Source organism: Bactrocera latifrons, unplaced genomic scaffold, assembly GCF_001853355.1.
Source record: "Bactrocera latifrons isolate USDA-ARS-PBARC rearing strain unplaced genomic scaffold, ASM185335v1 scaffold_89, whole genome shotgun sequence".
Classification (NCBI taxonomy): Eukaryota; Metazoa; Arthropoda; class Insecta; order Diptera; family Tephritidae; genus Bactrocera; species Bactrocera latifrons.
In genome coordinates this window covers 966287-990395 of record NW_017537589.1, presented here as the reverse complement: position 1 = coordinate 990395, position 24109 = coordinate 966287, and the positions used below count along the sequence as shown (strand labels likewise).

The following is a 24109-nucleotide window of genomic DNA, read 5'->3' as shown; positions in this document are numbered from 1 at the left end:
TTTAAAAGGTAAAGCTAAGCGGAATTCACTTAAAAAACAAAAAAATTGGATCAAAATAAATTAGTTAACTATAGATGTATACAAGTAATGTAGGACAGATTTTGATTTTTGATAAAGTGGCGGTTTTCCAAAAAAAGTATTTTCTTGTGAAAAAATTAACACACAATTTTAGTTTAAAAAAAGGAAGAATGCCACGCAAGCCACTAATGAAATTTGTGAAGTTTACGGAGACGATGTTGTACAACATTGGTTCGTCGCATCCGTTCTGGTAATTTCGAAATTTCGATTGACACTGATGTCTCTAGCGAAACTGGCAAAAAGTGGTCGACCAAAGTGGTACATATTATTAATATATGTAAATATAAAAAAATAAGTCGAAGTTTGTTTAGAAATACATATGTACATTTGTTATATGTATGTATAAGAAAGACAAAAGGCTTTTTTTTTAAGTTTATATAACCCCATAAAGAAATTTACTTGTAGGAGATATTAGATTTTGCCCGAGTTTATCCATTTTCCAATTGTAGCATAAGGCACTGAAAAATTGATACTATTTTCGACACTAAAGTCCATGGAAACAGTATTAGTGCAGAAGCTGAGTTCATATTTACTATACTTTTTTTTGCAAATGTGTCAAAAAATATTTTTTTTTTATTGTACAATATTAAATTATGTTTATCTACATTCAAAAAAGCACTTAGTATACTTTCTTATCACTTATGATATCTACAAATATGTGAAATACATGGGTACATATCTATAATAATACATTGTTCTATAGAAAAATACTGGCTCAAAGGAAAAATGCTTAGTTTACTATAATTCTGCATGCTTTGACTAATCATAAAAATAATTAAGAACATAAATAGATATAACTAATTAAAAAATTACAATTAAATGTTTTTCTTGAAACTATTCGGTTCAATTTTGTCGAATGTATTGCGTAACAGCTAAAAGAAAAAGTTATTTCCTTCAATGTGTCTTTGCTTTGTAAGTGATTTTCCACACTTCGAAAAGACATATTGTCGAGTGAAAACGGTAAAATATTGCCAGTGGCATAGATATGTGTGTGATGATAGTCCAACCCCAAACACCAAAAAACACCAGATTTGTCTCGCGAAAAACTGCACGTCCTTTGATCAGAGTGTTGATGAACCAAATTGCAATATTTACTATAAGCAAAAATGTAACAATTTCGCGACCCGGCTTACGGCGTGCCTGTTTGGCACCTTTACAGCGACGATGGCTCGCATGGAGTATGAACATGGTCTGTAGTGAGGTCTCTACCAAACCAAGGATCTCAGCAACAATGCCTTTAGAATGAGAATAGTGAAATATGAGAAAAGTAAAGATCGCACATGCGAAATTGATGGTTGATTCTCACTTACCCTCTATACGATCCGGCACCGCATCCCATTTGGAGAAGTAGCTGCCCAAAATGCTGAACATGCCATAGAGATAAACACCAGTCTGCGCTACAATCAGCAATTGATTGTCCAGTTCCATTGAGTGATGATCATCGCTGGAGTTTTGCACATATTTCAGATCGCGTATCAATATGAGACCTACGAAATTGAAAATCCTTTACATTACTTTAAATGTAGTGGTTGTACGCGGCCTTACCAGCAATTATGGCCGTTGTGCATATGAAGTATGTAATTATTTCCCAAATGGTGACCTCTTGCGTTGCAACCAATTCATAGCCCGGTTGAGTATACATTACAAAGTACATGATCATCGATATAATCGTCATTACAATCATAATTATACCGAAGAAGAGCCCCTTATGCGACTGTGAACAATCGACGGAGAAATGATTTGCCGGTTTCTGATGTGCCGGTTTTATCGAACTCTTTCTAGATCGATCAATATCCGGAATAGAGCGTACTGTCTTCCACATCTCATAAAGTATAACGGCACAAATGAGTGAATACTCGATGGTACAGGGGAAGAGGAATGGCGCCACTTCCTGCACCAATGCGCCCATAATATTGGTGCGTGAACAACCGACCGAAACTTGCGTTGATGTGTTACCCGCTGATGCTATCGTTGCATTTGTGAGTACATTCTGTATAGTAGTCGCGATCGTATTATTCATGCTGTCCGCAATATGCTGTGTATGTGTTAGAGATTCATCAGTCCAATCGGAAGTACCGTGAGACTCGGTTGGGAATAGCGCATCAGTTGCATCGCTTTCGTGGTGGCCAATGTGAAAGATTTCATGTTTCGTCTCCTCAACTAACACATACAACCACTCGCACAAATTGGTAGCAACCATGTGCATTAGGCCAAAACGACAGACGACCTTGTGACGCGCCATATCCAAATAGGTTGTATTGAGGAAGATAAACTGTATTTGCACGATAGCGAGCAGCATGCGGCAAATTGGTGTGATTGCAATAAAGACATCACCACAACCGGCCTTGCCATTCAATTCAAAATACTGACCGAATTCCAAACCCGAATACACCATAGTGCCGATGGCAAAAGCAATGGCGCCGACGCGCAGATAAAAACTGCCGAAATGTGTGACCTTGTGTTTCAAATGTATGTTTTGGGTTTCCTCATCTGTGCATATAAAATAAATTACTATTAGTTGTTCTTTCCTAGGGCGATTTTAAAAATTATCACAGACATATTTATGTAGCTTCACAAAAAATGCTTAAGGGTCTAATATTTCAAGGAATTTTCATGGAAGCTACGATATACAAATAGGTCAGGTGCTATAAACTCACATGTGAGAACAAAGATTGGTAATAATTAATGCGATCATCAGATTAAGAAGGACTATACATGACTTCCGTGATCATGCTTAGAAAAACACTTTCTTTAAATGGATAAGTTAGTCCAGAGTCCTGAAAAATGGCCTAAATTTGACAATTTGTTCTAGGAAATACGGGAAAAGAATGGATTTTTTCTTTACAGGTTCCATTAAAGATGATGAGTTAATACAAAATTTGCATACCCTGAAGGATAAGTTGGAGTCCCTAAGGCAACGTAGGAGAGTTTATAAAGTGTATACTTATAAAGGTAGATGAATTTCGAGGTTCCCTACTTTTTTAATGAAAAAACACATACATTTAAAATTTAATAGAGAATGCTCATTAACATTTGAAAGAAAATTCATTGGCGTTTATTTTTTGAAGATTGTCTCTTTCAAATGTTGGAAGAGGCTACGTCTCAGATGGATATGATACGCGATATGGATATGAAATTTTGTAACCGTTCTATCGTATTCTTCCCAAGAAACTGCTCGATATCGAACCACTATAGCATACTGTAGATCAGAACGATCAAATTCTGGTTCTTGTATGGCATTATTTGACAAGATATCTTGGCGAAACATGGGCTATGTCCAAAACAATGACACAATCTCCGAAGAAAATGTTCAGATCGGACCATTAGCCATTCAGGTCGACCGATCAAAGTATGAATATAAAGATCTCCATAAAAAGTATTTGTTCCTTATTAAGCGAACTTCAAGTCGAAGGTTATTTATATCAAACAATGTAGCTAGAAAGGACTTCGTGGTAGTTGGCTTGACGTAAATTCGTCTCCGTGCTTCAAACTTTAATTTCTCAGACACAGAAGGCGATTAGAGCTAGAAGCCATTAGTTGTTAGGTCTTAGAAAATTGAGATTATTCCAAAATGGTAATTTCTGCTGAATATTCCTCTCATATCCGGATTTCCTTCTACTTATATATGGTACATAAAAAATTTTTACTTACGAAAAGTCTTCAAGGCATTGAAAAGCGTACGATTCCGTAACGTCGTTGCATAAAGGAAGGCAACAAAAAGTATGCTTCCCATATACAAATAAACATAGAAGCCCTGGTATACATAATTGGGTATTTGTTTTGATATCACTTCGGTAATGGGCAAACATACGCCCACCAAAACTAGTATTTTACAATAAAATGCCGAAAGTGCAGCACTCAAAGCGTCACTGGAAACAAACACAAATGCAATTGATAAAGTCAAAAACACAATAGTTGGGATAATATTTCGAACCACTTCGTCATATACTTACTTGCCTTTGCGCCGATTTTTGACTTTCATTTGCTTCGCCGCAAAGTGGCGATCATCTCCATCTCCATGTGCGTTGATTGTGACCATAGAGGTGGCGGCGGTGTCCGCAAGTGACCGACTGTTTACATGGAGAGAAGTAAAACAATAAATAAATTTGAAGAGAAAATGTGCACAACAAAAACAAAAAAAAAAAACAAAAACAAAAAAAGAAGAGCATGCCGCATATGCTTGAACCTGTACCCGAAAGGACTTTTCGACGCATGACCATTCGCCTCCTTGCCATTCTTGCCGCGAAACAACGCCGATGGTCGCCGTGCCAAGATATCCTGCAGCAGCAGCGATGGACGTCGTGATATTTGCAAAGTTTGTATACTCGTGTTGTTGCTGTTGCTGTTCGTCGGTGGAATGCCATTCGAGTGCTTCTCTAGTTTATCGTTTTTCTCACCGCCGCTACCATTGCCATGGCTGGTAAACTCAATGGCCGGTAGTAGAGCCTGTCGCGCATTGCCCGTGCTGACAAGCTCCAGATTTGTTTGTGAACGCACTAACGGTGAGATGGGGTGTGCCATGATCGGCACGTTATGGTAGCCGCACTGATCGCAAGGTGTGCGCGCGAGACGTTTCGATTGCGTCGACTGATTGTAGGAGGGTGTAGCTACGATCGTTGGTATAGAGAGTGAGGATATTGGTTTTATATCGACGGTCTTGTAAAAGTAATCACTATTGTTGGCCGCTTGGTTTTTGCTGCGTGTAAAATAGAATTATATTCACATTAAGTACGAAGAAGTGTTGGCAAGCAAGTGTGTTTAGTGACAATGTGGTGCGTGTCTGTGCTAAAGTGCGTAAGCTGCGCTTCGTGTCGTGTGATATCGTGACTTAGATCGCATAACAGTGTGCTGTAAAGTGAAGGGAATCTTAAATTTGCTGTTGTATCTAATCAGATGTGACTCGGACTAGTCCAATGAAACTGCTCCCCAAACGATTGCTAACGAGGTGAGAAGCTAGTTGGCGATTTTTATCATGGAAAATTTTTGAGCAGCGTTGAAAATGCTTGCGAGGTTTTACGGGGCGTTCAGAATTGTTAAAAGTGCTCAAACACAATCCGTGAAGGTGTTATGATGATAACACCAACAAAGTTAAATAAATTACAGTGCTTGAAAATCATCGTGTTAGCATCAGCTATGTATATAGCAGAAGATCTTAACATCTCTTATAGATCGACTCAAGCCATTTTTGGTAGTTATTTGAGTAATGTTTGAGTAATTTTATATTCTGAACAGGGTATATTAAGTTTGCCACAAAGTTTGTAACATCTAGAAGGAAGCGGCGGAGATCCTATAAAGTATATACAATATAATATATAAATGTCGATTCAGCCACGTCCCTCTACCTTTCTGTATATATACGAACTAGTTCCTCAGTTTTTAAGATATCGTTTTTTAATTTTGCAAACGTCATTTTCTCTTCAAGAAGCTACTCATTTGTCGGAACTGCCGATATCGGACGACTATAACATATAGCTGCCATACAAACTGAACGATCGAAATCAAGTTCTTGTATAAAAAACTTTCACATTTGACAATGTATATCCACAAAAGTTGGCACATCTAAAGCAACAATGTAATCTCCGAAGAAATTGTTCAGATCGGTTAACTATAGCATATAGCTACCATAAAAACTGAATGAACGGAATCAAATGCTTGCATGGGAAACTTCCTCATTTGAAGATATATCTTCAAGATATATCGGCAGAAATTGTTCAGATCTGCTTACTATAGCATATAGCTGCTATACAAATGAACACATAGTAAAAGAAATGCACCTGTGAAGGGTATATTAGCCGAAGTCAACGTTTTTCTTGTTTGATAATATTTTGGGTATAAGGCACAGTACCAAAAGCCTAGTCGCAAAAGAGAGGTTTGACAACGTAGCTGAGGAGCTTAGAGTCATCTAACACTTTAATAGCTAACGAGACGTGAGTGAATATGATGCCAAAATTGTGCAACAATTAAGCGAATGGCGCTCCAAAATTGACCCGAGAAACCAAACTTCGCTGATAACCATCCCAAACGAGTCTTATAACAAGTTTATGAAAAAATAGTTTATTAGTCTATGCATGAAAAATGTTACGCAGTCCGTGTTAAATTTGAACAGATTATTTATTTGTAGTATTTTAGTTAGTATTTAAGTGGTGAGTGGCAAAGCAACATTTAAAACACGTGTTTTGTATTTGACTATACAACTGTTATTTCTTAAATATTTTTTATATCCTATTTTCTCGATATTAACCGTCACTCTAAACCCACAACCGACGAGTTTAAAATTTAAATTTAAACTGACAATGAACTGTCGTAATACACCACAAGGGCGAATTATTGTTCAAAAAATCCTTAAATATTTTCCATTTGGACTTGAAATACCATATTCTGTGTAAGTCAATTATGCACCGCCTAAATTGATAAGAAGATTGATGATGTGTCAGTGAAAGCGTGATTGATTTCATCAAATTCAAATTATTCGCATATATATGTATTTGTAAATGGAGAAAATCAATATATACATTTGTGAAAATATAAATATGTTATATGCATTTCTTTATAAAAGCAAAAATGTTAAAGTACTGGTACTATTTGTTATGGCCCTTAACATTCCGCCTAACAAACCACAGAATTTGTTTTAAGGTTAGCGTTTACAGCAAAGAATGTGCGAAATATGTGTGCTCGTGGTTTATATAACAATTTTTCTATTCCAAATTGAAAATAAAACTGTCAAATATTATAAATCAGTTAAAATTTCATATGAGGAAATGCTAAACGCTGCGTCTAGACGGCCTTGCTTAAATGTCAGTCATACAATTTTAATTTCACATCGTCCTTATCTATTTTCATTCAAATATCAATTATTTATTATCTACATACTATATATCAGTATATTATTTATTTTTGCTAGGTCATTTATTTATTCAAATACCAAAATTTAAGAAAAATGTACAGCGCTGCATTATTGCTGCAATAGAAATTTATGTAATACTTGTGGGGTTTTACTTGAAATTTCTGCCCTGCCCTCTAATAAGCTTAAGGGGTTACATGGGTTTCCTTGGGGAAAAAACCGGCCTTTTTTCAATAATTTTTTTTACATATAAAAAATGAAATATGGAAATGAATTTTTTTTTGTTTAAAATACTCATATTTAATAACATTTTGTAAAATTTTCAAAAAAAAAAAATATCAAAATGGCAGTTATTATGACGCCATTTCCCACAGTCCCTCCGAAAAATGGTGCATCCGCGTTGTCAACAGAACTTCTTTCAGGATCATCTCAAATAAAAATAGAAAAATACGTGTTTTAGTGAAGACATTAAACTAGCTATTGGACGAAGGGGGAAAAAAATGAAAGTTGACTTTTTGGCAGACGTTTTTATAAAAAAATGCGATGGAGATTCTCGATTTTTGTTTTTAAATAGTTGTAATTAAAAAAAAAAATCCTTCATTCAAGCAAATGATATCTCAAAGACTTGTGTAAAATTTCATCAAGATCGGTCAAGTAGTTCGCGAGAAATCTTGACAGCCGACTTTGAAAACATAGTTTTGAGAAAAACGCGTTTAAAGTTTTACCTACTGCGCCCTCAGCCTATACCTGACCTGACTCGAGCGTCCACCTTTTCAAGGTTGTATCTCCGAAACTATTAGTCGGATCAACTTGAAAATTTAGGACAATATTCTAGAGATATTATAGAATTTAATAAGATAAAAAAAAATTTTCGATTTTTTTAAACTGTGAAACCCATGTAACCGCTTAATGTGCATATCTCATAACCCGCTTAAGTTACAACAAAATTATCGAGTACAAATCTTGTAAGAATTTCTACCGACAGTGTGAAAATGAATGAAATCGGGGAAAAATCCCGCTTACTCCCCATATAACAGTATTGTTAAAAGATACTAAAAATGCGATAAATCAATAACTAAATAAGCCAGGGACATTCAATTTTACCACCGAGATGGTAAGATGGCGTGACACCGCCCACTTTTTGGTGAAACCCCATATCCCCGGACCCGAATATTCGATTTCGACAAAATTTAAATAGGACAACCACCTACTTTCTATATAGCACAATCCCACTTGATTCGTTCAGTTTCCAGTATATAAATTAAGAAGGAATTAATATAACGGGATTAAACTTTGCCCGAATAATGCCTTTAGTGCTTGCCACTTTATGAGCAAACATTGACTAAATTCAATAAAAACTGTTCATGCCCCTAGGTTCCGAATGTTTAGACCCTGGTACCTATAGTTGACTTTTGTTCGAAAATGTCGGTCAATGTATAATATGTTAACTGAAATTGAGGTATCTTTCTCTTAAATGGTAAGTCTGTATGTAAAAATTAGTTGAAACGGACCAATGCCCCCATATACTTAATATAAAGATTTTCGAAATTCGATGTGACTTTTTACCGCATATAACGGCCAATATATGAGTTATCCCAATGAAAATAAGAGAGCGTATTTTATTCGTAACAGTGTACATTTGTACCTAAAATAGATAAATTTGAGCGAAAACTTGGCATAGCCCTACATACACATAACTAATATCAGAATTTTCGAATATCTGCCTCACTTTACTCTATATGATTGGTTTTACACCTTAGAGTATTTGACTGGCTTTGATTTTTGCAAGTAGTAAAAGTGTAAAATATTCGGTCGCACCCGAACTTAGCCCTCCCTTACTTGTTAATAATATTTTGTTCACTGTATTCAGTAATGTATATAATTTCATCATGAAAAGTTATACACAAGAAAAAATTTTACAAATTATTTAATTTTTTTATCAAAATAATCGTTCTTTAATTGCAACTTCGTCCACTTTTGCCAATTATAGTTATAATAATCGTCCATCTGTCTCACTATTTTTTTAATTGTGGAAAATTTCTTTGCATAATGCTCAAGTATCAATAAGGCAAAGAACTGCTCGAAGTAATAAAAATAGTGCTGCCTTTTAGGCAAGTGCTGACGTAGACCGAAATTTGTCGATTCCTAGACGTTCTCAAGGATTGGGAATGTCTCAAACCCCAACATGGCGGATTTTGAGAAAGAATTTGAAAAACGAAATTTTTCCCACTCAAGAATTGGAGCCAAACCAGACGCTTTTTAGGATGTAGAAGTCAATACTGAACGTGCTATTCAGCAACAGTTTGGGATAAACTTTAAACCTCATGAAGATTTGTTTCTATTCAAAAAATCAAATCTCATTCTTTAATACCAATCGAGAGTGGCAGAGAATTATATCTGTTTTGTAAGTTATCTTGGAATTAGGATTAACGCCAATATTGGGTCGTTTAACAAATAATTTCGTTTGATGACAACAGCTGATTTCATTGAATTTTGTCGAAGCCAAGTTCATACTTAACCGTTTTACCATTATATATCTGAACAGTCTTGTTATAGGCTTATTTGTAAAAAAATGTCTAAATTTTTTGGGATATTTCTTGTTTGGTGCCCCATCGAAGATGGAAGATCAAAAACAGCCTTTCCAAATGTTTCTCTGTCAAGGCGGTAAAAATGCCGTTCAAAACAGACAAAAATTATATGATGTGTAAGGAGAAGATATGATGACCGATCGCCAATGCCAAAATTGGTTTACAAAATTTCGTTCCAGCAATTACGATCTTTAAAATGCACCACGTCCTGGAAAAATCTTGAAACCGATGTGGATAAAAAAAAAAAATCATTGGTAGATTGATGAAAAAAATTTTTATTGACTCGCTAAAAGTTTTTGCAGCTTGATTAGGTGGTACTACCACACCAATCATATTCTCCAGGTTTGGCACCGAAACCAGTAATAGTCCGAACTGATTTTGGTTTCTCCCAATTTTTTTTTTTTGGATGGGAGAACCTTCACCACAAATTTGTATATTAAAAAACCACTTGGACCAGTTTTTTGCCTGCAAGGTTCAAGAATTTTATGAGCGTGGAATCAATCTCATTCACATGTGTACAATCAAAAGGGAGTATATATAACTTCATAAAATATTTTACACAAAAAAAATTGTGTTTAAATTTCACTAAAAAAATTAAATTACTTTGTGAAGAAGCCAATAAAAATTTCAGAGTTGGAACTAAACATAACGGATGATCCAAGTAGACATGATATATCATGATAACTGATTATTTTGTGTCTCAAATAGAAGGTTTGGTTTCCACAAGACGTCGGTGATATCACACTGTTAGACTTTTTTTGCTCTGAGGATATGTGATAGTCTAAAGTTTATGCGCACAATCCCGCTTCCATGCAGGCCTTGGAGAAGTACATAACGAGTGTCATTTGCTACTTATCACTCGAAATGCTCGAACGAGTCTTGGAAAATTGGACTCAAAGGATGGATTATCTGCAACAAAATTAATGTCAAAGAATGCTCTTTCAAATGATAATAAACATTCTTCATTAAATTTGAAGTTTCTGTGTTTTCTTATTTAAAAAAGTAGGGAACCGGAAAATGGATCACACTATATATTCGTATTTCTGAACAAATGTACTGAACTGAGTCCTCTCTTTTCATAATTTAAAATTACTACGATTGGTTCTTCAAAATTCACGTAATATCAGAAAACGTTTGAAATTGGCTAGAGTGCACATAGTCGGGTTTAAATTCATAACAACCTTTATAATATATTGGCCAAAGATAAAGACGATCACAAAACCTAAGAATGACCGTCGATATAGCTAAATATTTCGATTATATAATAATAATATAAGCGATAATATCTCTGATGATTTTAAGTCCTTATATGAGACATATTTATAAAATTATCTTATCTTTGAATATGAACCAACCTTAAACTTCACATTACCTTACTTTAAGTATATAATATGTTATATACTCCCATATTAATATTGATACTTAGACAAAATATTCGTTTGGTTTTGATACAAAGCATGTAGCTTTTACCTTTTGTCAGTCCATAAAAATATTTCACATCATCAATCAATTGGGGATTTGTTTTAATGAACGTGTCTATATACACATGCAAATTTTTAGTATCAACTAGAAAAACCACGAGTTGAAAAAAATTAAAATATTGTATTGTTGCGCCACAAATATGAAAAGTAACAATAAATTAATACTATCTTAGTAGTTTTTAAAATAGACGTACTAAATGATATAAAAGTAAAGCTTTGAAATTAGTTTCATCGAGTTTTGCAATATTCTAAAGTACAATCTCCTAAATTACCAAATATCGACTTACGTATGTACAACAGCTAAAACGTTTTCAAAGCATTTTTTATCTCTATTTAATGAAGAATTTTGTCGTAGAAAATATTTCAGGAGCTACATAAAATTTGCTTATTTTTGGTGTAACAAACTTTCTCTTGTAAACTTTAAAGGCTGACAAATGTGCCGTTTGGAAGGAAATTACATGTTAATTACATCTGTTTTACTATAATGTAAAACCGCGTCTAACGTGCTATATTTGTATATAATTTTGGAATGGTATACAGTATTGAGCCAACAAATTGGAACACAACTATTATAGTGAAACGAAATTCTGCTTTAAATCTCGCTTTTGGATAAAAACCGAAAGAATATGAAATCTTAAGGAGTTAATGTGTTTCCTCGGATAAAAATAACATTTTTCACCAATATTTTCTCACATAACAAAATTTTTTGCTTGTATTCATACCTACTGGGCCAAGAATGGGTCTCATCGCTGAACAAAATTCGAAAACGTCGGATCTTCTTATATATATGATATAAATATATGAAAGAGTTTTTTTTGAAATTTTTCAAATAATTCTTATAATTGGACTTCAAAATTTTCAATTTCAAAAACATCATCATTGTATTTAATAAGCTTAACTTGCATATAAAAATAAGTAATTAGATATAAATATGTTTTCTCTTTTCAGGTAAGTTTAAGACGATTTTAAATGCACTACTTAATATTCAAAACGAAAATGATCTAAGCAAGTTAAAAAATCAAGTAAGAAGGATAAGCTTTATTAATTAAAAATATTTGTTATGTTTTTTTTAGTTTCTAATTCTTTCAAATTTTTTAAATAATTTTGAACTTAATTTTCTCAGTTTATTATAATTTTTTTTATTTAACTTTGTATCAAATTTGCAACTCTCCAAGTATTCTGCTCTCGGAATTACGATCTTTATTATTTTAAAATTTATTTGAAAAAATTTAATACTTTATTATTATTACTATTGTCACTCGAAGGTGGAACCTAAAAAAAAAAAAAAAAAAAAAAAAAAAAATGCACGTGGGTGGCCCGCGTGATTTTGGTTCTTGATGTTATCTGAAATCAAATATTCTTGATTATTCATAATCTATAGACATGTCGGAACTACTGAAGTTAAATTTCAAGGGTAAATAAATAAGTGGCGGACTTTAATTTGCACAGTATATTCTCAAAACATTGTACATTCAAATTAAGCAAACAAAACATTTTCGATTTTTTGAACCCAAATTACCAGACTACTTTAAAGACGGCGCACTTAGCCTAGCTAGCCTCGAACTCACAAGTTCTCAAGGCTGGATTTCCGAAACTTTTACTCAGATCAATTTAAGACAATATTTTAGAGGTGTTGCAGAATTTAATGAAATGAAAAAAAAATAATTTTTTAATCTCTTCGATCGACTGAAAACGGGATCCATTCCGACGATAAACCCCATGTTTTATCGGCAATTATAATGCTCTCCTAGAATGTGGGATCGGAATTCGCATGATCAAGCATGTCCGAAGAGATCTGTTTACGGTACTCTTTTTGAAAAAAATCAGTTTTACCGGGACAAGGCAAGCAAAACCGCGTTTCATACTCAAAATATCTTTTGCTATCCCTCTACCTGAGGATTTTTAAGCACCATGTTCTTCACTTTTTTATTATTTTCAACAATTGGACAGGTCGAAAGTAGTCCAGAAGTATACTCTTTTTCGACCGTCGTTGAAGGCTTTGTATCACTCGCAGGCTTGTGTTTTTAATAAAACTGAATCACAGTTAGCCTTTTCCAATACTTGCAACGATTCCGCACACGAAATTTGGTTAGAAATACACAATTTGAGACAAATTCTTCGATATTTTTATTCATTGTAAAAAACTCAAAGCCCTATTGAGGTGTACCGACCTAAGCAGCTTCTGTAAACAACTTAGCAAAATACATTTGTTTAAAATGTCATATACCCGTGGTATTTAATTACAATTTCTGGGAGCTTTCTGTCACACTGTACGTTAAAATTTGTTTGAACTTGATTTTATCTGACGTTTAGACACTAGTTTACAAGATTTCAATTGAACGCGTGACTTTCTTAGTTTTAAACCAAACGTCCTTACTTCCTTGCACACCACTGTACAATGTGAAAGTGAGTCTATGCAAATTTACGCAGACCTACAAAATGTACTTACAATCACCTATACAGATGCAAGAATTACATATTATTCCATGTAAGTCGGGGGGTGTATGTGGGTGCGGAGTGGTACAGTTTGACTAAAAGCTAACAAATTATGAGGAAGCGTGCCGAGCGTGTTAACAAATTAAGCGGTCAACTAATTGCTTGATGTTAATTTGGTCGACTGGTTGGTCAGCCAAATATGCACATACATACACATATGTGTGTAGGTGTGTATGTTTGTATGTGTATAGTAAGTTACAGGATAAGTGGCTGATTTACTATTTGGTTGGTTGGTGTCGAGGTCTTTCCACAGTTGCTGGTTTTAGGTAATTATTACGTATACGCAGCGGCATTTATACTCTTAAATACCCTCAAATGCCTACATTGCCTAGAATTTACATTTTTTTGTGCTAAATTCACTACAAATACACTTCTCTAAATATGCTTGTGAATAATTGCTCATTTGTTTTTGTAAAATTTTGTGTTCGCTTGACTTCCTACACATGTTGACGCAAAGCTAATTTAATTTGTGCAATATTGAAAATCGCACTTTTTGGCTTTGAATGTGTTAAATTGAATTATTAACAATTACTTGCATATGAATTAAAAGAAAAAATAAAAATAAATAAAATGTGCAGAAGAAAAAGTTAACTTTCATGCGAAAAGTAACAAAATGTGATTATTTCTTTGTTGTATTTAGGAATTACAAGCTGGCAATTGCGAATTAGTTGTTGTACATGCGAAATTAGACATACATATTATAATGTGTTTATATTGTAGAGATAATTTGCAAGACTTAAACTCAATTGAGTATATTTGAATATGGGAATTTGGTTTCCATTACTGTTTTTCCAAATATTCTAATTTCTAAAAAGTTTTAGGAGAATTTGTTTTTTCTCAAGAAACTGGAAGACTGCCTGTAATCAATACTATTTATAACAATACAATAAAACAAATATATTTTTTGAAACCTGCAAACCCATGGAACCCCTTAATAATTAATTGTCTTAATTTTAAGACATCAAAGATTGGCCGATATGTTCGGTAAAAAATCAGCCAAATGCGCAAGGGTGCATGTTAACATTCGTTTTGGTATGTGGGTTTTTGAAATGTTATAGTTCGTTTTCAAAAATTTTTTGGGCATGAGTTGAAATATCTTGAATACGCTATTTGTGGGAAGTTTTATTAAGATCATCTTCCGATTTCACTAATTTTCAATGTTTTGGTAACTTCACCAAAAAAATTTGGCTAAAATTTGTCGCGCAGAACCCGAGATATAGATTGTTAACTAAAAGTGGCCCTGCTACTAATTTTGATACCGGCTCCTATTAAGGCCTCTCTTCCCTTCTCGAGGATAAAATATATTGTCTCTAACGTGTCTATTTATTGAGTTATCACACTTTTTGTAGGTTTCAACATTACCCTTGTATGAGGAGAGGGTGTAGTTACTATTTGATTTTACCTATTTTTAAAGTGTATGAAGAAGAGCTAACCAATTAGTGGGCGGATCCACGCTTGAAGGCTTGTTCAAACAACATCAGTTTAAGGCCTTGTACTTCCAAGCACTTTGAAACGCCTTTGAAAATTTACGTGTAACTTCGAATATATTGACCAGAACAACATGAAATTTTCTGAGTGTATTCTTAAATATTTCTACATTAAGAAAAAAAAATTTTTTTGTTTTGAAAAAAATTCTAATTGTATATAACTCTTTAGGAACCAGCGTTGCCAACATAAAAGATATTTTGCCGTTAAGAAAATACTTTTTTTTATTTCAAAAAGTGGACTCACGTTTTGATCGCATATTCTCTTGAAAGATCCTAAAAGCAGTAAGATAACCTCATCATCGCCAGCTCTCTTTACGCTACTAATCGAGTAAATACTCTTTCCATTTTTTCTTTTTGGGAACGTTATAATCTCCTAAGCAATTTTTTCCAAATTTTTGTGACTGTGCACAGACCTTTTAATTATATTTTAATAATGTTATTACTATCAGTTTTGAAGCTTTGATTTCGAGCTAATAAATTTTAAGCCGTCATTGATTTAAAGCTCAAAAGTATACTTTTTTAGGTAAATATTTATCATTTGTCTAGGCGGTTGAGGGGCGCCACATAATACACCTATTATATTTGCACTTGTCTAATATTTACGCGCTACAATAATTAACGAGATCGTTGGCTTAACAAAGGGCCGGACATAAAAACATTGTGCGAGAGGGAGAGACATGCTAAATTTTATTAGTTGCTTAAGTCAATAAATGCGATTCTGTTTTCTGAAATGAGAAGTAGTTATGAAAAGTAACTAATATTAGTAAATAATACTATTTGGTCAATTGAAGGTGTGAATTAAGTTTAAAATGAATGAATGATTTGGTTTTACATTTCACTCAAACATTCTTTAACATTTATGTGTTTAGACTATTGACAGGTTATAAAGCTGAATCTAACGTTAACATGTGTAAAATTAATAATAGTAGTTAATAATCTAGAGTTTTGGGTCTGCCGACTTAGATTTTAATTTAAATTAGGAAATATAGAAAAGACTTAGAGCGAACTAACGCCGACATGGCATTTTTTCTTTAAAAAAGTAGAGAACCTCGAAATGGATCATTCTTATTTCTACCGTACATTAAATTAAAGTTGTTGAAAAATTATTAGAAATCCATTTCAGTTGTTCAGTTGTTTCAGTCAGTTGGCACAAGTCCCATCGACTTATTAGACCGGTTCTCACGTCGGTCGGGCTTACGCAACGGAACGGATCCGGACTTTTATTCAGCTAAGGACTGTCAACTCAGAGAAATTTTGCCGCTACAGCAACAACAACAACGACTTATTAGTTGAAGTTCGAATCTTTGAAGCAAAGTGTTTTACAAATGAAGAGAAGGACAAGAACAGTTCGATTCAAAGAAGAATCCAATATCTCTTATGAAACCGAGCAAACTTATTCTAATCTAACAGCTATAATTAAAGTGCTTACTCGAGGTTATAGCAGCAATATTTCCTATTTCAATATGTTATTTGGAGATTCTTCAGCTTTTGAGATATCCTTCTGGAAATTGTCACACTTCTTTTTCTTCCCAAAAAGCTGCTTTTTTGTTGTTAACTTTTTTATTTGACAAGATATGCCACGAAATTTAGCATAGAATTTTATCCAAGATAACGCTATGATCTTCGAATAAATTGTTTCAAGATTACCTGTAGTATATACAAACATACAAAGTGATCGATCGAAATAAAATTATTGCATCCGAAATTCAGGCTTTTCTTGTTTCGACTTTCTTTTGGAAGAAAGAAATCATTTTCCTCAAGCCACATAAAATTTTGCGAATTTTTTACGTCTCCAATTACTTATTGTCTTGGAAAATCTCGACTTAACAGCTTTCCTTTCCTCTTTGATGTACTTGAAAAACTAAGCTTAGAAATTCTATTCTCCAAAGTGTGGTGCCGGACAAACACATTCACCTCGTAATCTGTTCGCTATTGTTCCAACTACTTAATATTCAAGGAAGTTAATAATCCAGTTTGTTTTGCAAATAAGTGGTTCAAAGTGGTTTTTAATGCTTTTTCGAAGTAGAATGTAATGATTTGTTTGTTACCAATACAATAGCTCAATTCAAATTAATGCGCATAACTATCAACGCTAAGGGTTGGAAGCCCTTTGTAAATGGCAGTAACTTCGTGTTAACATATATCACTTCGAAACGCAATCGAGTTCACAGTTATATTGCTTACGCACAGCACCAAACAACGTTTCCTCAAATATTTATTTTCATTTATTTTTGATTTTATTTTAATTATTTAAACAAACTTTTGCACATCGCCTGGCATTTCATTGTGATAGCGAACGCGTTGTTTCGGTTTCCACAAGCCCAATGGGCCGAGAACGGCGGATGCTCTGCTACCCACACCGCCGCCCAACGAGGATTGTCGCGGCCGATACAGATCACTCATCGACATATTGCGACGAAAGCTTAAATCAAACTGAGTTCAAGTTCTTCAGATTACAGAGTTAACTGTGAACATCGAAGTGTATTTGTAGTACTAAACATTCGTAAATCTACTCGTCTACTTAGATTATTCACACGTCTCGATAAAATCTGTTTCCACTGCGAAAGTTGAAGATGCTCAGTAGACTGAGCTCGGTAGGCGTCGACAAGTGCGCGTCACAAATCAGAGTAGAAAAAACTCAACTAGTTTGCACTGGCTATGTGCTCATTACTCTTTAATTGTGCGAATTATTAGCACCTTTACAAATTTTATTACTCATAATTTTGCGGAGAATGCAGTGAGACTAGGCTATGTGATATAGTTTTTCGATATTATTATTTATGGTAAAATGAAGTTATTTTGGGTATGAGGTTACGTCGACTGGTATATGTAGTCCTTTGTGAAGCCATAGAAAATAAGAACTTCTTTGTTAAAACATATAAATTAGCAATACGCTTATTAACCAATACAAATTTGCATATGCGTTTAACTTAAACTCACGTCAGTTCGGTGAGATTTCTGAAACTACGAAAGTTTAAGTTTTAACATCCCAAACGCGGGACAGTAAAGAAGGAAGAGTTTTGAGTTGTTTTCACCTCATCTTCTACCATACAGATTCTGCGAATGGCGTCTGGTAAGATTCTCAATCTTACAGCATGGACGCCAATAGAGCAATAATCTGTTAAAAGTCTCAAAACCAGGGAGAGGCTACTCTTACTGAAGGCAAAGAAATTAGATCTCCTGCGATTAATCTTGGGCCAAAAGGCCTTTGTGGCAACGCATGTATCGAATCAAGCCTGGCCAAGCTTCCGCAAAGCCCAGCTATCCAGTAATAGGAAGCTACCATTCCACCGATACCTGTTTTAGGGTGCCTTTCCTTGTTAGCCCGGCACCCGTAACATTTTGACCACAAAGACACTCGATGCTATTGATAGCGAGATTAGGCACTCCTCGACAAAGCCTGAATGCACTATAAATGAGTTCAAGGCTAGTATCGCCGCTCTGCTATCTGAGTAAATGGTCACTTCTCTGAAGGTATGAGATTCAAACCATTTTTTTTCGAGAGATTTAGTCCGTTTTATGAAGTTAATCTGGAGAGAAGAATTATTTTACATAAAATTTCGAAATTGAACTGTTTAAAAACTTCAACCTTTGGTTAGAAAGAAAGATTAGGTTAGATTGGGTTACACTGACTGGCTGCCACGTCCAATTTGTAATGCTAAATGCAGGTCATATGAGCTGAAATTTACATCGTGCTGGACGTCAACACTTTTTGTGCACTTTAATAGTGACTTGTCGTCTAATTTGATACATTATCCAGCCCCTTGAACTGAGAATCTTCTAGATGTCTAAGTTAGCGTGTTTTGCTTCCTTGGAAGAAAGCGCACGTGATCTTGACGATCCTGCATCCTGCTTCTAAAGACATTCACTAATACTTGGCTATTGACATTTATAAGTATTGATGTTCTTTACGTCGTTTCCTACACATCTCTGTAGCTTCTGCCTGAAATATATTGCAGTATTACGTCAGCTTCAAGCCTCGCTTGAGATCTTCCACTGTAATGTCAATTGGTGGCAGGTTGAGTAGCCTTTCTAGTAAAGCTGTTGGACTGATTCTTAATGATCCCGTTTTGCGGAGATCAGCAAGTCGCTTTATTAGCTACAACGGTTATTTTTATAAGATTTTGTTGGAAGGTATGCAACACATCAAAGCACCGAAAAGAAAGTTTGGCTTGACACCAATGCATAAGGACAGGTATTAGGTCAGTTCTTCACTCTCTCATTGAGTTTTCATGTCAGTTTGCTGTTCAAAAGTACTCTCAGCTACTTGATTTGCTCCTACATATTAGTTCAACCTTCTGCATTGAGTGCATGGGGATTTCCATGACGGGATCTTGCACCTCCTTGTAAATATCCATCTTACCGGCATTTGTCTCAAGGTTAAATTAAAATTTTTTTTACCCCAAGGGTTCCTAATTTTCCATGCACATATTTCCTAATATTCTATATAAAATTTGTTCTCCTGGTTCAAAGTAGCTTTATCAAGGTTTTACTGTGTTTATCAAGCTCTTTTGTTTATTTCTCTTTCTCCATCCAAAGAGATTTATGATAGGATATTTATTGCCAGAAATTTCAGTGTGAAATATTTTTTTTTACTCTTGTATCGTTATTTTAGTGTTTTGCAAATATGCATAAGCTATTAGCGAAGGCAATTAAGTGTATTAATCAAAAAGTCGCGTTCGAAGAGCTTTTAATTCAAAGTTTGCGATTTTTCAATAATTTTTCATGCGTAGCAATGCATTTGCAGTAGATTTTAAATATTTTTTATTTATAAATAGAAAATTTCTTAAGCAAAAATAGATTTATAGGTTAGCAACAATAATAAAGTATTTATATCAGGACAGGGAAATTATGTGTTATGTGTCTTAAGTGGCTTCTTTATTAGACAATATTTCTGAAAGTACACATTGTAGGTGCTTTTTTATCATATGTAATGTTATCAGTATAGATCTATATAATTAGTTAGAGTTAAATTGAGGTGTGTACTATGATCTGAAGTTTATTGCGCTTTGGTCTCTTTCACACGGCTTCTGTTGAATTTCAGGATATTACTAGCAAAGCTTTTAGCAAGGCAATGTGCTCCCACTTCGAATATAGTTCTGCAGATCGCTACGCAACCTAGAAATAGGGGCTACGAAGTTTCCGAAGTCATGTCGCAGAGATGGCAGTTTGCTGGGAGATGTCTGTAGATTGTTGCCAGTACTAGTTTCGACATACTTTAGTACTCTTGAAATATTGTTATCTTAACAATGGTTAAAAATACTTCAAGGACGAAAAGTGTTTAAGATAATTTCCGTGCTAGTTTTGTCCCTTATCTTTCGATGGTCAGAAATCCGAAGCTTAGTTCTTAAATCCAAGTAGCCCTCTCGATAAATTATGTTAAATAAAAAGTAAGCGCACTCTAAAACTGGTAAACCAAATTCCATTCCTTTCATCATTCTGATAATTGTGATATATTGCTACTGAATTGCAACAAATCAATCCATTTCTCAATCGGTTAGTTACTGCTGATGAAAAGTCGATTAGTTGGGAATGGAAAACGGTGTTGTCAAATCACGCAGAGATTGGCGGTCAAGGGAGTCTTGTTGCTTGTTTGGTGCAATCTACAAGGAGTTATCTATTATGAGCAGCTCTCCTATGGCTAAACTCTTAATTCGTATTTTACAGCCAAAAATTGGACAATCTGAAGGAAGCTGTCCCCAGAAGCTTCGTCGGCTAACGGGAAAAGATTTGCGTTTTATAAGGATGTGGTCATGCCAAACACATCGATAGTGCCTTGCCAGAAACTTCGGCAGCGTGGTTGGGAGTTTTTATGTAACCACCTTGCAGTCCGGATGTTACCACATACGATTATTATTTGTTCCTGGCTATGGATGAATGTAGTTTATGAAAACTAACAGTTACGGTTTTTAGCCAATAGAGACGAGGCTAAAGTGACATGAAATTACTTTCAAAATTGCAACAAGTTATCGAATAAAGCGGTGCAAATAAAAATCTGTCATTCTAAAAAAAAGTAAAACCTGCAATTTATTGAAAAATTAATGGATTTTTTTTTTACCTGGTCCTGTATAACTTATTAAAATACGGAACTACATCCAATATTTAAAAGTTTTGAAACCACAACTGACAGTTTTTCGATATATGACGATTTACTCCGATCTTTTCAGAGTATAAACTAGTAAATAAGTCTATCAATTTGGATAAAGATTTTTACCCTAGCTTTCGATAATTCTATTATGGGATAGACTAACGGACAGATAGTTATCCTATATTTAATACCCTTCCTCATTTTGAATAAATTTCATATGAATCTCGTTAAGTTTTTGATTTGACAAGCAACCCTGTCCGGAACAAATCTTTTATAATCTGAGAAACATATTGTAAGAGTATAAAAATGCAATAATGCATTAATAGAAATATTTTTTAGCAGAACATTTAGGTTACTTGTAATAACAGTATAAGTTTAGTAAACAAAGTTAGAAAATAATAGAAAAATTCAAAATTCAAAATTCAAAATTCAGGAAACATTTAACCTTGGCACGTTATTGTTATTGTTATACTATATATTCAGATATAATCCTCCACTAATGTACTTCCGAAAGCTAACCAATTAGAAAGGCATTAACAGCTAATTAACAATAGATTTTTGCACGTGTTTGTTTTTTTTAAATGTTACTTATGACTTTGTTATGAAGGTAGCTATATAATGTATGCTTTTATACCGTGAACCCAATATTAATTTTGCCACAACAGTTGTAACATCTAAAAGTCGGAGGTCTTATAAGAGAGATATAACTACCATATAAATGGCCAGCATGACAGTCTCAGTCAGCCATGCCCTCTATGTATGCGAGCTTGTCCCTTAGATATCAATCTTAATTTTCGCACACGATCTTGTGACTTTAAGAGGTAGCTTATATGTTGGAAGCTGCCATACAAATTGAACTATTAAAATAAATCTTTCGTATGGAAAACTTTTTTATTAGACAAGATATCTTCATGAAATTCGTTGAGTCTTATTGACCATGATAATGCTTTAATTTGCGAATATATTGTTCAGATCGGATGACTGGAGCAAATGGCTGTCAGACAAACCGATCGATTAAAATGAGAAATTTGTATAGAAAGCTGCTTTATTTGACACGATCATTTTCATGAAATTTGGCATAGATTATTGATTAAGATAACGCTACAATCTCCGAATAAATAATCAGATCGGACCACTATAGCATATAGGTTTTTTAAACAGATCGATTAAAGTCTAATTCTTGTATGGAAAACTTTTATATTAGGCTAGATATCATCATGAAATTTGGCATTGGTTATTACGCAAGGAAACAATACTTTCTCCCGGAAAATTGTTCAGATCGGATCACTATAGCATGTAGCTGCCATACAAACTGATCGGTCAAAATCAAAGCTTTTTTTGAAAAATATTTATTTGACAAGATATTTTCCAGAAATTTGGCATAGATTATTTGAAATAAAATTTGGCACATATAATTGACTTGAACTTTAGTGCTGTTGCTTTAAAGTTTTTATTTGTGAAGGGTATTATAGTTTCGCCACAACTGAAGTTAACGTCTTATCTTGTTATATATAGAATTGTTGTTTCATTGTCCAATTTCATATTTGCATTAAATCGTTTTCGTCATATCAAGACTCGTTGGCAAAGTGAGATTTTCGTAATTAAATTGGCAAATTATGATACATGTGCCAGACAAATACATATTGTAAATTTATCAAGCTTCACCAATTAACACATTCAAGCACATATGTATGATTTGGCGACTGCTGTCTTTTCAAGTGAAAATTTCGTCACAACACTATTTGGCGGCGTGAAATTGGGGAAATGTGTGCGTTCATATGAAATTTAAATAATAAATCTCTGTGTTATGAATTCTCCACACACTCTATTTTATTGTTTTGCCGTTTTGTTATTTGCTTTCATTAATTTACACCGCAAAAACGGCACTTAAAAGTGGGAAAACACATTTGCTTTCTTTAAATGATTCGCATTTACTGTCGCTGAGATGATTGCTGCTGTTGTGATTGTTTTTGTTGCTGTTGTGATTGTTGTTGCTTTTTTTGTATTTGTTGTTGTTGAATTTGTGATGTCACTTCCTTAGCGTAGATACTTTTCCAAAGTTGCTTGTGATAAGAGCGGAAAAAATTCGCAAAAAAGCTGGCGTGTGTAAACCACACAAAATTATCTAAAAAATCTCGCAACGCTTTGTTGTTTCTGTAATCCATTCAAAATGCTAGGCTCGGCTGGCACAATGACAATTAGCAGCCCATTCATTGCGGTTTCAGGTTCAAGATTTTAGTGGCAAAACTAGCTGTACTAAATGTATTTAGAAAGTGCGAGTATATTTTGAGTTAAAAAGAGTTTTCACTATTCCTCTCATCCTACCTGAATCTCACCGAAGGCATTCTGTAGTATTTTGGCAGTGGTATCGTTAGTGGACGGCTAGGCATTTATATGCTTTTTGATATTTTGGAATTTTTTTATACGCAGAAATAATTCACAATATTTTTTCACTGCTTCTTAAACACACACTTTGACTTTAGTAAACAATATATTTTTTTTAATTTTTATAAATTTTGTTTTAATTTCCACTGCTCATTTTTAGCACTTTTTGCTTTAATTAATTTTCGCACTTTCCCTGAATGATTTTGATTTTATTTCTATTACTACTTTTTTAACTTTTCTCTAAATGCTCGATTGCAAGTTAGTCCGGCTATTTTGCGAAACCTACTGAGCGCGTCCAATACCTTTCACTTGCTTGCCCAAAATTTACTTATCGATGTGGTGTTAATTTTGCAAGTTCGTGCGCGTAAATTGATAAGTACGTTGAACGTGTTTATTTAACTAAATGCCCGTCTAATGCCAGTGACAAATCGCTTGAAATATATTAATATTTTAATACATACTTACTATATTTAAATAGTATGTGTCATCGAACTTATACCGTTAGCAATAAAAAGATGTGTAATTGCAAATCTGTTAATTTGTTGAATTATATTTAGTTTGATGCAAGAAAAGGGTGTTAAGATGATTACAAAATAAAACTCGTCACATATGTATTATAGCTATATACTTTGGTATAAGAAGAATTTAATTTCATTAATTTTTTT

The 24109-nt window shown here is 34.0% G+C and overlaps 1 protein-coding gene across 3 annotated transcripts; it reads right to left on the bottom strand.

The window, feature by feature from the left end:
* Positions 1-662: 662 nt before the first annotated feature.
* LOC108977406 (otopetrin-2) lies at positions 663-23619 on the bottom strand. Of its 3 annotated transcripts, none has more exons than XM_018947071.1 (7): positions 17232-17380; positions 4271-4774; positions 4032-4148; positions 3730-3947; positions 1624-2568; positions 1389-1565; positions 663-1313 (listed from the first exon to the last, which is right to left on the bottom strand). In XM_018947071.1, the coding sequence occupies exons 1-7, from the start codon at positions 17378-17380 to the stop codon at positions 973-975; spliced, it is 2451 nt and encodes an 816-aa protein (XP_018802616.1). In that variant the 3' UTR covers positions 663-972. The 3 variants fall into 3 exon arrangements, with proteins under 3 accessions (XP_018802616.1, XP_018802617.1, XP_018802618.1); XM_018947072.1 differs by having other exon boundaries at positions 4265-4774; positions 17232-17336; XM_018947073.1 differs by lacking the exons at positions 4271-4774; positions 17232-17380 and adding an exon at positions 23385-23619.
* Positions 23620-24109: the final 490 nt, after the last annotated feature.